The 12593-nt window shown below is 36.8% G+C and overlaps 1 protein-coding gene across 1 annotated transcript; it reads left to right on the top strand.

The window, feature by feature from the left end:
- The first annotated feature begins 6914 nt into the window (after nt 1-6914).
- Nucleotides 6915-9198, top strand: LOC149147107 (protein DMR6-LIKE OXYGENASE 1-like). The gene is made up of 4 exons (XM_089440786.1): nt 6915-7199; nt 7317-7564; nt 8197-8521; nt 8605-9198. Exons 1-4 carry the CDS (start codon nt 6933-6935, stop codon nt 8866-8868), a joined length of 1104 nt encoding a protein of 367 aa, XP_089296912.1. The 5' UTR covers nt 6915-6932; the 3' UTR covers nt 8869-9198.
- Nucleotides 9199-12593: the final 3395 nt, after the last annotated feature.

Genomic DNA, 12593 nt, shown 5'->3' with positions numbered 1-12593 from the left:
AAAAACAAGTATACTTTAAGCTGGTTTTTAAAATCTCACCATGAGAGTAGATATCAATTAAATTAAAATATTAATAAATTATTTAATTATATTTTATCTTCATTTTGGAAATATATATTCTTTTATTATATTCTATATATTAATTAACTTAACCGGTTTTATTTGTTAATTTTATTATATTTATTCACAACAAAGGTAAAACAGGTTAAAATGTAACTTGTTTTTACCTTAGTTGCATATATCATTATTTTAGAATTTGGAATGTAGTGAAATGGTTTGTCTATTTAGTTAATATTTTTTTAAAGTAATTATGTAGAAAAAGATAAAATCTAGTGGTAGATGTGGTTTGTTTATAAATTTGATGAATAATGTGAATTAATTTATTTGGACTTTTAGTGAAACGTTTTATTAATTAAAAGTCATACTTCTATGGAAACAATATTATTACATAAAAATATCTCGTTCGTGATTTAAACAAAAAGTTCATTTTAAACTCCAAATCATTGCGTATTCATAGTTGTAGAAGTAGGAATTTTAAGTTCCAACAGGGTATAGCAAAGTAACATACAAAAAAAGTTGTATACATTAAAAAACATTTAATTTACTAATTTCAAAGTTCAATAATCAAACTAAGCAGCAAGAAGTTGTATCCATTAAAAAAACATCTAATTTACTAATTTCAAAATTCAATAATTTAACTAAGTGGCAGAGAACACTAGCTATACCGTATTGTTTTAGTAAAAATACTCTCTTTTTTTCTATGCACCAAAATAATTTTACAACTCAAACTACACAATCTTCCATTAATAAAACACTAATCAAACCACCATAAACATCAACAAAATTTCACACACTATCTTCTTAACACATTGAGCTTCCACTATCATTAACAAAATTTCACACACTATTATTAAAAATCACACTATCATTTTTTTCATTTTCTTGGTTTTCTAGTAAAAGAATCAAATTAAAACAGGCAATAATATTATTAAATTTTCTAAAAGAGATTGAGAAATCTAAGAGATTGTACACACAACATAAATCACACATTACATTTTATTAATCACAATAATTACATATAAAATAAATTATTGACTTCTAAAATGACTTAACAATACACTCCATCTGATGGTGGGGAAGCAGGCTTTAGAGACAGTCTCTCTAGTCTGCCAGCACGTTCTTCAATATCTCGATCTTCTGCCCTTTCTTCTAGGTCGATTGCATCTGTCATTAAATTGGTAATTCATTCCCTTTTTAAAATCATACTACTATGCTGTATTGACAAGTAGTGTCCTTCCACCAAGTTCTTAAAAGCATTATTCAATAGATGGTATTTCACAACATAATACACATATGTATGCATACCTTATGTAACCACGGCCTCTTTCATTGGCGATAAGTATTGGTCAGATCTTACCTCAAGCAAAGGCTCACATATAATCTCCGATGACTATATATATCTCTGCGCCTCTATACATTTTGGCCGATGCAAATACGACTCGGCGATCCTTCAAACTTCTCAACGGACCGGTACAACTAGAGGCATCCTTTGATAAGTCGTCGTTCCGCTTTTCATCAGCCGATTCAATTCACTGCTTCCCACCTTTGATATGGCACCGGTAAACATGCATATCTCACATCTAAGGCTACCATGCCTCCAGCCCACTTACGCAGCCAAGTTATATATGCACATAACTGTGTCTCGTTGGTAGTTGATCACATACATAACCGATGTATTAAATCTTCTCTTCTCGGTAATCAAACCACGCAACCAAAACTATAGATGTCCACGCGTGTAGGAAAGCGCAGCTATTCCAGGAGTGACTGTCATACACCTTCGCTGGTTAATATATAAATGTACGACTGTTATAGCACTGTGCATGTGCTTCAACCTTCAGAGATTATACATCATAAGCTACAGCTCCGCATGAACGCAACCCGCGATCCTTTTTACCGAACTCATCAAACAGTTACAGGTCCATGCGCCGGTATAGTCTAACCCCGTGATAAAACTCTTTCAGGCATAAAATTCAGTTATAAAACAGTGATAATAATCTTGGGGAACCAGAGGCACATGCGTAAATTATCAGTGAATGCTGTATATCATCATGAGAGAAAACTAATTCAATTAATAACGCACCATGATGGCGCAAGAGAGACAAAACTGAATCATTTCCAACACACACATAATTTTATTCCATGGTTTTTATGAATATTTACATTACAGAGGACAGAATTGAATGATTTGGAGCGCATAGTTTTTCTCCTTTAAAAGTATGATCAAGGCGCTTTTCCTAGATTTTCTGCCTTTTGTTTTAGGATCAAAATAGGCATTTTATCCTTATCTTTTACAAAAGCCAGCTTTTCCCTTTTTCCCATAATGATTTAAAGCATGAAGCTTTATTCTCCCTCTTATCCTAATTTTAACTAAAAAACATAGAAATTCTATCCTATTTCCCTCATATCCTTTTATTTAGAAAAAGAATATTTACATAATCTGCTTTATTAAAATAACAAAATACTAAAAATTATCACACCCCCCTTTCATGGTCTTGATGCTCCCGCATCAGACACCCAACCTTAAAATTAATCATGATCTCCTGATCAGGTGGTTGGATCTGTGGATGCCTGGATCCCATATCTTGTGCTGCAAGTCATCATGTGCTATTGCTTGCTGTCTTTCTCCAGGTTCCCATATCTTATGCTGCCTTGCTCCGTTAGCTGCACTTTCGCAATCTTCTTCTGTCTTGTTCTTGCTGCTTCTCTTTTGTTTTGCTGGTGTTGGCCTCTTCCAGGATACTGTCATCATCAGCTTTCTGATGCTTTCAATCTCTTGGTCCAATAAATCTCCTAGTTGTTGATTCCTTACTTCTATGCTGGTCTCCGTTCTAACTGCCACCCGATCATCCACCCCCTCTTGTCTTCTGGAACAGAGAACTTCTTTTCTTTTCATTTAACTATTCAACTGGTTCAATTGTTTCTCAGGACCGGCAACAATACCTGCATTCACAAAGCACATGTTAAAATTAAAAACATAAGGCTCCTGGGCCTTATCTTCTTTTGGCAATGATTCAAGTGGTTGTTCTGTTTGATCCTTCTCTTCTGCCAGCATATCAGCATGCTGATCCGAAAAATTCATGACACTATCCATGATGCCTTCTTGCTTTTGTCCCTTGTACTGAACTTTTTCACTTGCAATCTCTCTGTCATAATTTGGATTCTCCAACCAGTACTCTAAGAATGCAATTTCCTTATAGCATTGTTGCAGCATTTCATCATCACTTACAGTCCCTGCATTCACACATAAACTGTCAGTTTGAAAATCACAGAGTTCAACAGTCTCAACTGTTGCTTTACTTGTCTGTGCTACAGACTGATCTACTTCTTCTACATCAATAAGGACTTCTTCTTGTGCTGTAGCAGCTTCACGAGATTGCATATCCTCCTCAGCTCCTGTAGGCACCTCAAAAGTATCAGCTACATTATCCAGCTGGTCTGGCTTTACCCAATAACTCAAAAACTCATCAATGATCTCCTCTTCATGACTCAACGGTGTACTTATCATCTGCTCCAGGTACTCCTTTTTTCCAAGTAACAGAGTTCTTGAATTAGTCTTCTGTCCCGGCTCATCTTCTTCTTGCAGAGGCAACAATGTATGATTGATACCATCCTTCCCAAATTTATAAGTGTTTCTCCTTCCATCATGCATGGCTCCTCTGTCATATTGCCAAGGCCTTCCAAGCAATATGTGACACACGTCCATAGGTATCACATCACAAACAATTTTGTCCTTGTACTTGCCTACTTGAAATTCCACTTCACACTATTCACTTACCAACAGTTGATGTCCCTTTTGTAACCATGACACCTTATACGGTGTTGGATGCTTTGTTGTCTTCAACTTCAATTTCTCCACTACATCTGTAGAGACCAAATTATCAGTACTGCCACTATCAATAACCATCTGGCAACATTTCCCTTGGACTTTGCACACTGTCCTGAATAAAGCTTTCCTTTGCGGTGGTTCAGCAGCCACCTCCTTCATTGGCTTAAGTAAAACTTTATTAACCACTAGAGATTCTCCTCTTTCTGGTGCATCTTCTTCTTCTGTTACCACTGCCGTTGGTGCTTCTTCTTCAGCTGGAGCAACAACTGCATTCCTCTGCTTTATGTCTGCATTCTCTAGGCACTCAAAAGCTCTGTGTCCCAGCTTGTTACATCTGTAACATCTTATCTCTCTGCTTCCTCCTCTGCCTCCTCTTCCTCTAGAAAAACTCCCTCTGCCTCTTGCATCACCTTCTCTGGGTGCATGCTGGGTTGAGCTACTGCTAGCTCCATCTCTAGGTGCTGTAGATCCTCCTCTACCACCTTGACTTCCTTTTCCTCTGAAAGTCTCTTTCCCTCTGGCAGACTGCTTCCTTATGAGTTTTTCCTCAGCTTTCAGCACCAGCTGATAAGCTTCCTCTACTGTTTTAGGAGACAACAAACTTATCTCATCCTGAATGTCCATTCTGAGGCCATTCATGTATCTAGCCACCTTCTCATCTGTGTCTTGGGCTTCACCAGCTCTTATGCTTATTTTGTAAAACTCTTCTATATACTCTTTCACTGTTAAAGCTCTCTGTCTAAGATTTTGCATTTGCCTAAACAATGTTTGCTGATAATTACTAGGCAAGAACTTACCTCTTAACTTTGCTACCATTCGGCTCCAGTTCTTGATTGGCTGCTTACCAAGTCTCTTGCTTTCTGCCTGCACGCCATCCCACCAGAGTGCTGCATGGCCTTTTAACTTAGTGACGACAAACTTGACTTTCTTCTCATCTTCTGTTTCTTCGTAATCAAAGAATTTCTCCATGCTGTTAATCCAGTCGATCAGCTCCTCTGGATTCAATCCTCCTTGGTATATCGGTACTAACTGGTTCCGTGGTCTGGCTGTGGACTTCAACACTGACTGAAAGAACTTTACCTCAAGAGTAACCTCTACAGCTTCCTCTTCTTCAGCAGCTTCAATTTCGGGCTCACTGACATCTCCATCATCTATATTTCTACCTGAGGTTAATGCATCCACTCTAGTTCGCAGCTCTTCTATGGTTGCCATTAGCTCAGCATTTGTAGCAGGTCGTCCTCTTCCACCACGTCCTCGTCCTCTTCCAACTCTGAAAGCCATCCTTCTTCTTCTCCTGAGATTCAGTTCAACGCCAGTTGATGGCTCTGATACCACTAATGATGGTGGGGAAGCAGGCTTTAGAGACAGTCTCTCTAGTCTGCCAGCAAGTTCTTCAATATCTCGGTCTTCTGCCCTTTCTTCTGGGTCGATTGCATCAGTCATTAAATTGGTAATTCATTCCCTTTTTGAAATCATACTACTATGCTGTATTGACAAGTAGTGTCCTTCCACCAAGTTCTTAAAAGCATTATTCAATAGATGGTATTTCACAACATAATACACATATGTATGCATACCTTATGTAACCACGACCTCTTTCATTGGCGATAAGTATTGGTCAGATCTTACCTCAAGCAAAGGCTCACATATAATCTCCGATGACTATATATATCTCTGCGCCTCTATACATTTTGGCCGATGCAGATACGACTCGGCGATCCTTCAAACTTCTCAACGGACCGGTACAACTAGAGGCAGCCTTTGATAAGTCGTCGTTCCGCTTTTCATCAGCCGATTCAATTCACTGCTTCCCACCTTCGATATGGCACCGGTAAACATACATATCTCACATCTAAGGCTACCATGCCTCCAGCCCACTTACGCAGCCAAGTTATATATGCACATAACTGTGTCTCGTTGGTAGTTGATCACATACATAACCGGTGTATTAAATCTTCTCTTCTCGGTAATCAAACCACGCAACCAAAACTATAGATGTCCACGCGTGTAGGAAAGCGCAGCTATTCCAGGAGTGACTGTCATACACCTTCGCTGGTTAATATATAAATGTACGACTGTTATAGCACTGTGCATGTGCTTCAACCTTCAGAGATTATACATCATAAGCTACAGCTCCACATGAACGCAACCCGCGATCCTTTTTACCGAACTCATCAAACAGTTACAGGTCCATGCGCCGGTATAGTCTAACCCCGTGATAAAACTCTTTCAGGCATAAAATTCAGTTATAAAACAGTGATAATAATCTTGGGGAACCAGAGGCACATGCGTAAATTATCAGTGAATGCAGTATATCATCATGAGAGAAAACTAATTCAATTAATAACGCACCATGATGGCGCAAGAGAGACAAAACTGAATCATTTCCAACACACACATAATTTTATTCCATGGTTTTTATGAATATTTACATTACAGAGGACAGAATTGAATGATTTGGAGCGCATAGTTTTTCTCCTTTAAAAGTATGATCAAGGCGCTTTTCCTAGATTTTCTGTCTTTTGTTTTAGGATCCAAATAGGCATTTTATCCTTATCTTTTACAAAAGCCAGCTTTTCCCTTTTTCCCATAATGATTTAAAGCATAAAGCTTTATTCTCCCTCTTATCCTAATTTTAACTGAAAAACATAGAAATTCTATCCTATTTCCCTCATATCCTTTTATTTAGAAAAAGAATATTTACATAATCTGCTTTATTAAAATAACAAAATATTAAAAATTATCACACCCCCTTTTCATGGTCTTGATGCTCCCCCATCACCATCATAATCTATTTTACACCCTTATATATATTAATTTTTTATTATACTATATATATTTATATTATAAAAAATTTATATTTAAAAAATTTATATTAAAATTGCTCAACCATATATATAAATTTTTTTAATAATTTTTTTTTCAACTGTCCACCCGAGCATGTATAGTTATGCACGGCACTACGTGGTGCCTAGCCTCAATTCAACCCATAACACAACTCTGAACAAAGAGGTTATCGACAATGGAAAATGTGCGGAGTATCTGAATGAAAGAAAGAGGGAAATTGTCGACAATGGAAAATGTGCAGAGTAACCCTGCGCTCAGTGGTATTGAAAAGCTTCTCAGCAATGGAGTGAACCATCTTGAAGTGCAGGATAAATATATTCTACCTCTCCATGAACGCCCCCATCTCTCTCAGGTGTCTTTCTCTCAGGAAATTCCGGTGGTGGATCTCAAAGGCCTCGATGGCCCCGACAGAAGCACTGTAATCCAACAAATCCGACGTGCATGTGAGCAGGATGGCTTTTTCCAGGTGAGCCTGCCATACCTTTGAAGTGTGTAATCTCACATATTTTTAAAAATTTGAGGTCAATAAATAATCTGGGCCCTTTAATGCGTAATTTTGTTGTTGACTCTGTATTATATATAGATAGTGAACCATGGAGTGGCTGAAACAGTGATGAAAAACATGATAGACGTTGCCAAAGAATTCTTTGAAATGCCTGTGGAAGACCGAGCATGCTACTACTCAGATGACCCCAAGCAACGCACTTGGCTTTGTACAAGCTTCAGTCCTAGCAAAGATAAGGTCTTCAACTGGAGGGACTGTCTGACGCAACCCTGTCAACCGCTGGAAGAAGTCATCAGCTCTTGGCCTGAAAAACCTGCAGCATATAGGTAATGTATTCCACAAATTCTAATTGTAAGGTGTCATTGAATTTGTTTGTGGGAGCATCTAGGTAATGTATTCCACAAATTCTAATTATAAGGTGTGATTGAATTTGTTTGTGGGAGGAAAGACTAGTATCTGCGAGTTGATTGCTAAAGTTTATACAGGTGTATATATTCCAATATTTTTACTATCACACATCTATTGTTTAAAAGTACATAATTGAATTTTTGTCCAGCGGAATTAAAAAGATCCCACATATATTGATCTTGTCTGAGGGTACCAGATCCCTTCAAAACACGGTATCATATCACTATTTCCAGAGTCTATTGTCAATTTACATCAGGTTCTTTTATCCATATAAATGGCTTCTCCATCAACAAGGGAAGATCTACTTCTACCATGATTTCTAAAGGAGCAAAGGCTTTACCAGGATTTCATTAGAGGCAGAGGCTTTTAATAGCTTTACCAGGATTTCATTAGGGGCAGAGGCTTCTAATAGCTGGAAAGATGTCATTACATGTTTTTATTCTCTAGTTGATTTCACTTGTTTCAGGGCATGCTTCGACCGCTTGGCGTTTTTTTGGTACAATAATTGGCCAAACAAGTATCAACAATCTAACTCGTTCACTTGTTACAGGGAGATTGCAAGCAAATACACAACAGAATTGAAAGCACTATGCGTCAAGCTGCTGGCAGCGATTTCTGAAGCTCTAGGGCTCGATTCTGACTACTTGAATACAATTTTTGGAAAATGCAGCCAACTCTTGGTTATAAATTACTATCCTCCATGCCCAAACCCAGATCTTACCCTTGGAATTGCAGGCCATTCAGATCCAGGTGGAATCACAGTTCTGATGCAGGGGGATGTCAACGGCCTGCAAGTCCTAAAAGAAGATGGAAAGTGGGTCGCTGTAGAACCCATACCTAACGCATTTGTTGTCAATTTGGGAGATCAACTGCAGGTCAGACAGTCTATCATACTTAATTTAATTTCCTTGATGGTATTCATAAATAAAGCTTCTAATTATTTGTGTAAAATGAACAGGTTGTGAGCAATGGGAGATTCAGGAGTGTTTTGCATCGAGCAGTAACCAACTCTTCCACTGCGCGTATATCAATTCCTACGTTCTATCCCCCTGACATGGATTCCATCATTACTCCTGCAGCGTCCATGATTGATGATAAGCACCCGGCTCTGTACAGAGGATATAAGTATGGCGAGTTCTTCAAAGTTTTTTCGAACAAGCCATTACAGGGTAAGACTGTGTTGGATCAGTTCAAGATCGAAAATCCAGAGAAAGGTCGTTGAATTGATTTATGGTGTTCAGAGTGCTACATTCTTCATGATTTTCAAATAGTCTTCCTTTCGGATTTACCCAAGCATGGGACCATTTGCTGAACTAAGGTTTCACATGTCTGGGGTGTGGTGTTTGTAATTGGCAAGGGTTTCACATGTTTGGGGTGTGGTGTCTGTAATTGTGATATGCTACTACTAAATCTACTCTATTCATCTATCTGCTTTATGTTTTATTTGTGTACGCAGACTAGTTGCTTTAGGTTTTATTTGGGTTACGGGAAGGGAAAAAAAAAGCTAGTGTTACATGATCCCATTTATATCTGATGGGAGCTAATATTATACTATAATATGAGTGTATTAGTCACTTTTGAATGAATTTGTATGCAATGTAAATAACAAGATTAGAGATTTTGAATTTATTGTTTATTTTAATTGCAGTTGTTAACATTTAATTGGACAAGGTGCTATCAGATAGGTTTTTTGTTTTGCGTAAATCTGGAAGAACATTACTTAGAGTTTACATTGTAATTGATGATTAGTGATGATAGGTAAATCTGGAAGAACATTACTTAGAGTTTACATTGTAATTGATGATTAGTGATGATAGGTTCACTGTAATCAAATATTGATGATACAAATATAGTTGGTGCAAATATTGATATGTCAATTATAATCAATTATAATTAACGAATTCTAAATGATAAGATTTATGGTAATTTATAGATTTGAAAATAAATGTTATTACTTTTATCTTTACACAAAGCCATATACAATATTATACAAAAATATACCCACACATAGAGAATAGACATAGAGAATACAAAGTAAGACAAACCATCCATAAGCACTTTATTATAATATCACAAAAAAATCTTTTTTCATTACATCAATGCCATATTTATATTCGATATTCACTTAAGAGGTAGCCAAGATTGTCTAACTACCTTGGTTTGGTCCACGTGATTGAGAAATTCACTCATTTACAAATTCAGCTCAACAAATTTTAAAAAAATTATTCCATATATTTCATATCTTTAAAGTTAAAAAAATATAATATGAAATATATGATAAAATATGTCTTAGTGTATAAGTTAAACAAATATATTTGAAAAAATAAGAAACAAGATTATTAATGATGGAGATTTACTCTCACTTTATTATGAAGACTTTTAATTTCTAAATAGATTTTGTTACAATACTATTTGACGTAGGAAAAACCACCTAAAAGCAATTTCCTTAGTATCCACAATCACCTTACGTAAACCTGTGGGTTATGGGCCCACCTATACAAATTGGAAGCGTTTCTATTGGTGGGTTTTAACAAAAACCCAACCAACCACCAAACAACATTTCTACACATAATATGCCAACAAACACCGGTCCCACCTGAATGCACAGAAGACTGGATCTTAAATCGCAATTGAATAGAAATCACAATTGAACAACAATCGGGAATTGAACAACAATCGCAATTGAACAACAATCACGATTGAAAAACAATCAGGAATTTAACAAAAATCGCAATTAACGCTAGATCACTTTAAGGTCGATATTCGTTGGATAACACGCAGTCATCAAATCTACGACCTACGGGTCTTCAACTAGCACGCGGGTTAATTACAAGCCTGATACCATAGTTGACTGTGACGTAAGAATTGACTAGTGAGATCGATGACTATGATTTAGTGTGAACTTTCAACCACAATCAGGGCATCCCATACTCTCCTACCCCCGCTGCGGTTGCTGAACAGACTTCCTCTTGGTTTCGAAGAGAGAATTAAAATCTGGATTTCATTTTTGGAATGGTCGAATTCAGGTGTTAGTGCAGATCTTCCTTCGTAGTTCCACTGAGTTGTCTCTGAAAAAGAAATGCACGAATTCCATTCTAGTTTGAATTTCCCAAATTATTTATTGTGTGGAACAGAGTTCTCCTAGCTCGAATAGATCCAAATATTTGATCCTCTTGATCCAAAGATCACTATAACAAAGGGATTCAATGAATTAATATACACATAACTACTTTAACTTCAATCATATTATCATGATGATCACAATTGCTCTCTCTCGTTCCACTAGATTCTTGTATGGAGCTCTTGACTAATGATTCACACTAAACTTCACACAGACACAGACTCATCTACCAACCTTACCCAATCAGAGAATCGACATTGTCATACATATATGATACTTTATTTGACTGTCGAACTCCTAACTTGATTTCAACTTCTTACTCTGCATAAAACAAAGTTCTCCTTCATGGATGTGACTTGATCTTCATGGACAAGCAAGATACCTCCTTCAATGCTATCAAGAAATTACACATACACACTCCAAATTCTTAAAACACTTTACGCTGCTCCAATCACTAAGAGATCTCGTAATAGCTGGTCAAATTTCATGACCTCTACAAATACCTTCTACGTTCATAACTTCAGCTCGGCATCACAGGCTTCTTCAATGCATATTTTTAGATATAAAGATTTTACTTATTACAATGGTATTTTAGAATGATAGAATTGCTTCAACATAGAACATTAAAGGAGCTAAGCTCTTATCCAAGACTTCAACAGGAATTCAATCAATCAACAAACATCCAAGATGAAATAACGTAATGAAAACTTTCTTTCATTAATCAAACTATATACATAAAATACTTGGCCCAATTTCTACATTTGAAATGGCCCTCACACATTTCCTCACACCCATCTCTGTCTTTTCCTCTATCACTACTTCTCCATATCCTCTCTATCCTATCTATCCTCATACGCAGACTTACATCTATAGAATTAATTACATAGTTATGGATTATTCTACATCCATGATTTCCTCCATAGGTCACTCAACTAAATCCCTAAAATATCGTATCCCTCTTTTGACTCAACTAATTTCTATTCAAGGAACTCATAATCCCTAACATATCTATACAACCCAACTCCTCTCATATTCTCAATTATAAGAGAATATTTACAATAAACCACAAACTCAAATTTTTCTCTTAAAATGTACATAATTTATAAAATAATTAAGAAAAACATCACCCCCTAAATCAACCAAATAAGCAATGACATTTGAGCAGGATGCTCCTGCATCAGACTCCCCATGTAGAAAAGTTTCCATAGACTCCTGTCTATGAGGTCTGTCACTTTTCTGTAATAATGTGATAGCCACAAGTCTCAGTGACTTGCTACCTCCAGAATTCCAAACTCTGTTTTGCCACCGGTCCTTTAAAGTATCAACTCCATTCTGTAATTTTGCACAGAATTCCCAAAATAGTATTTTCAAAGAATTATTGAACACGATTCTCGACCTTCCATGCCACACCATCTTTACCTTTGGAAATATAGACTTGTGAACTGCAAGTGGAAACTCGAATGCCCACTTTTCTGGTCTTTGAATTTCGAATGGGTTTCGAACTGGCTCTACATCAACACTTATAGTTTTATCAATTGACTCAATAGTACTGAAATTAATAAGAGCTAAATCTAAAAGCTCACCATCACTAGCATCACTCACTCTGTCAACCGGATTTCATAGATTTTACAGCGATTACTTCCGCCAATTCATCAGAGTAATTCCTCTTTGTCAATTACATCAATACGATTGATTTTTTTTGTAGTGTCTTCTCCTCCTTCCGTTGCAATTTCTCTGGTCTTATATTCTTCGACTTCTGGCTCTTTGTCTGCTGCTTCCTTCTCCAATTGCGCTGGACACTCAACTTTCTGTAATGAAGAATAATC

Source organism: Pinus tabuliformis, chromosome 9, assembly GCF_031772625.1.
Source record: "Pinus tabuliformis cultivar Carrire ecotype Pingquan chromosome 9, CPIR1, whole genome shotgun sequence".
NCBI lineage: Eukaryota > Viridiplantae > Streptophyta > Pinopsida > Pinales > Pinaceae > Pinus > Pinus tabuliformis.
The sequence above is the reverse complement of the archived record's forward strand: the minus strand, read 5'-3'. Positions and strand labels throughout refer to the sequence as shown.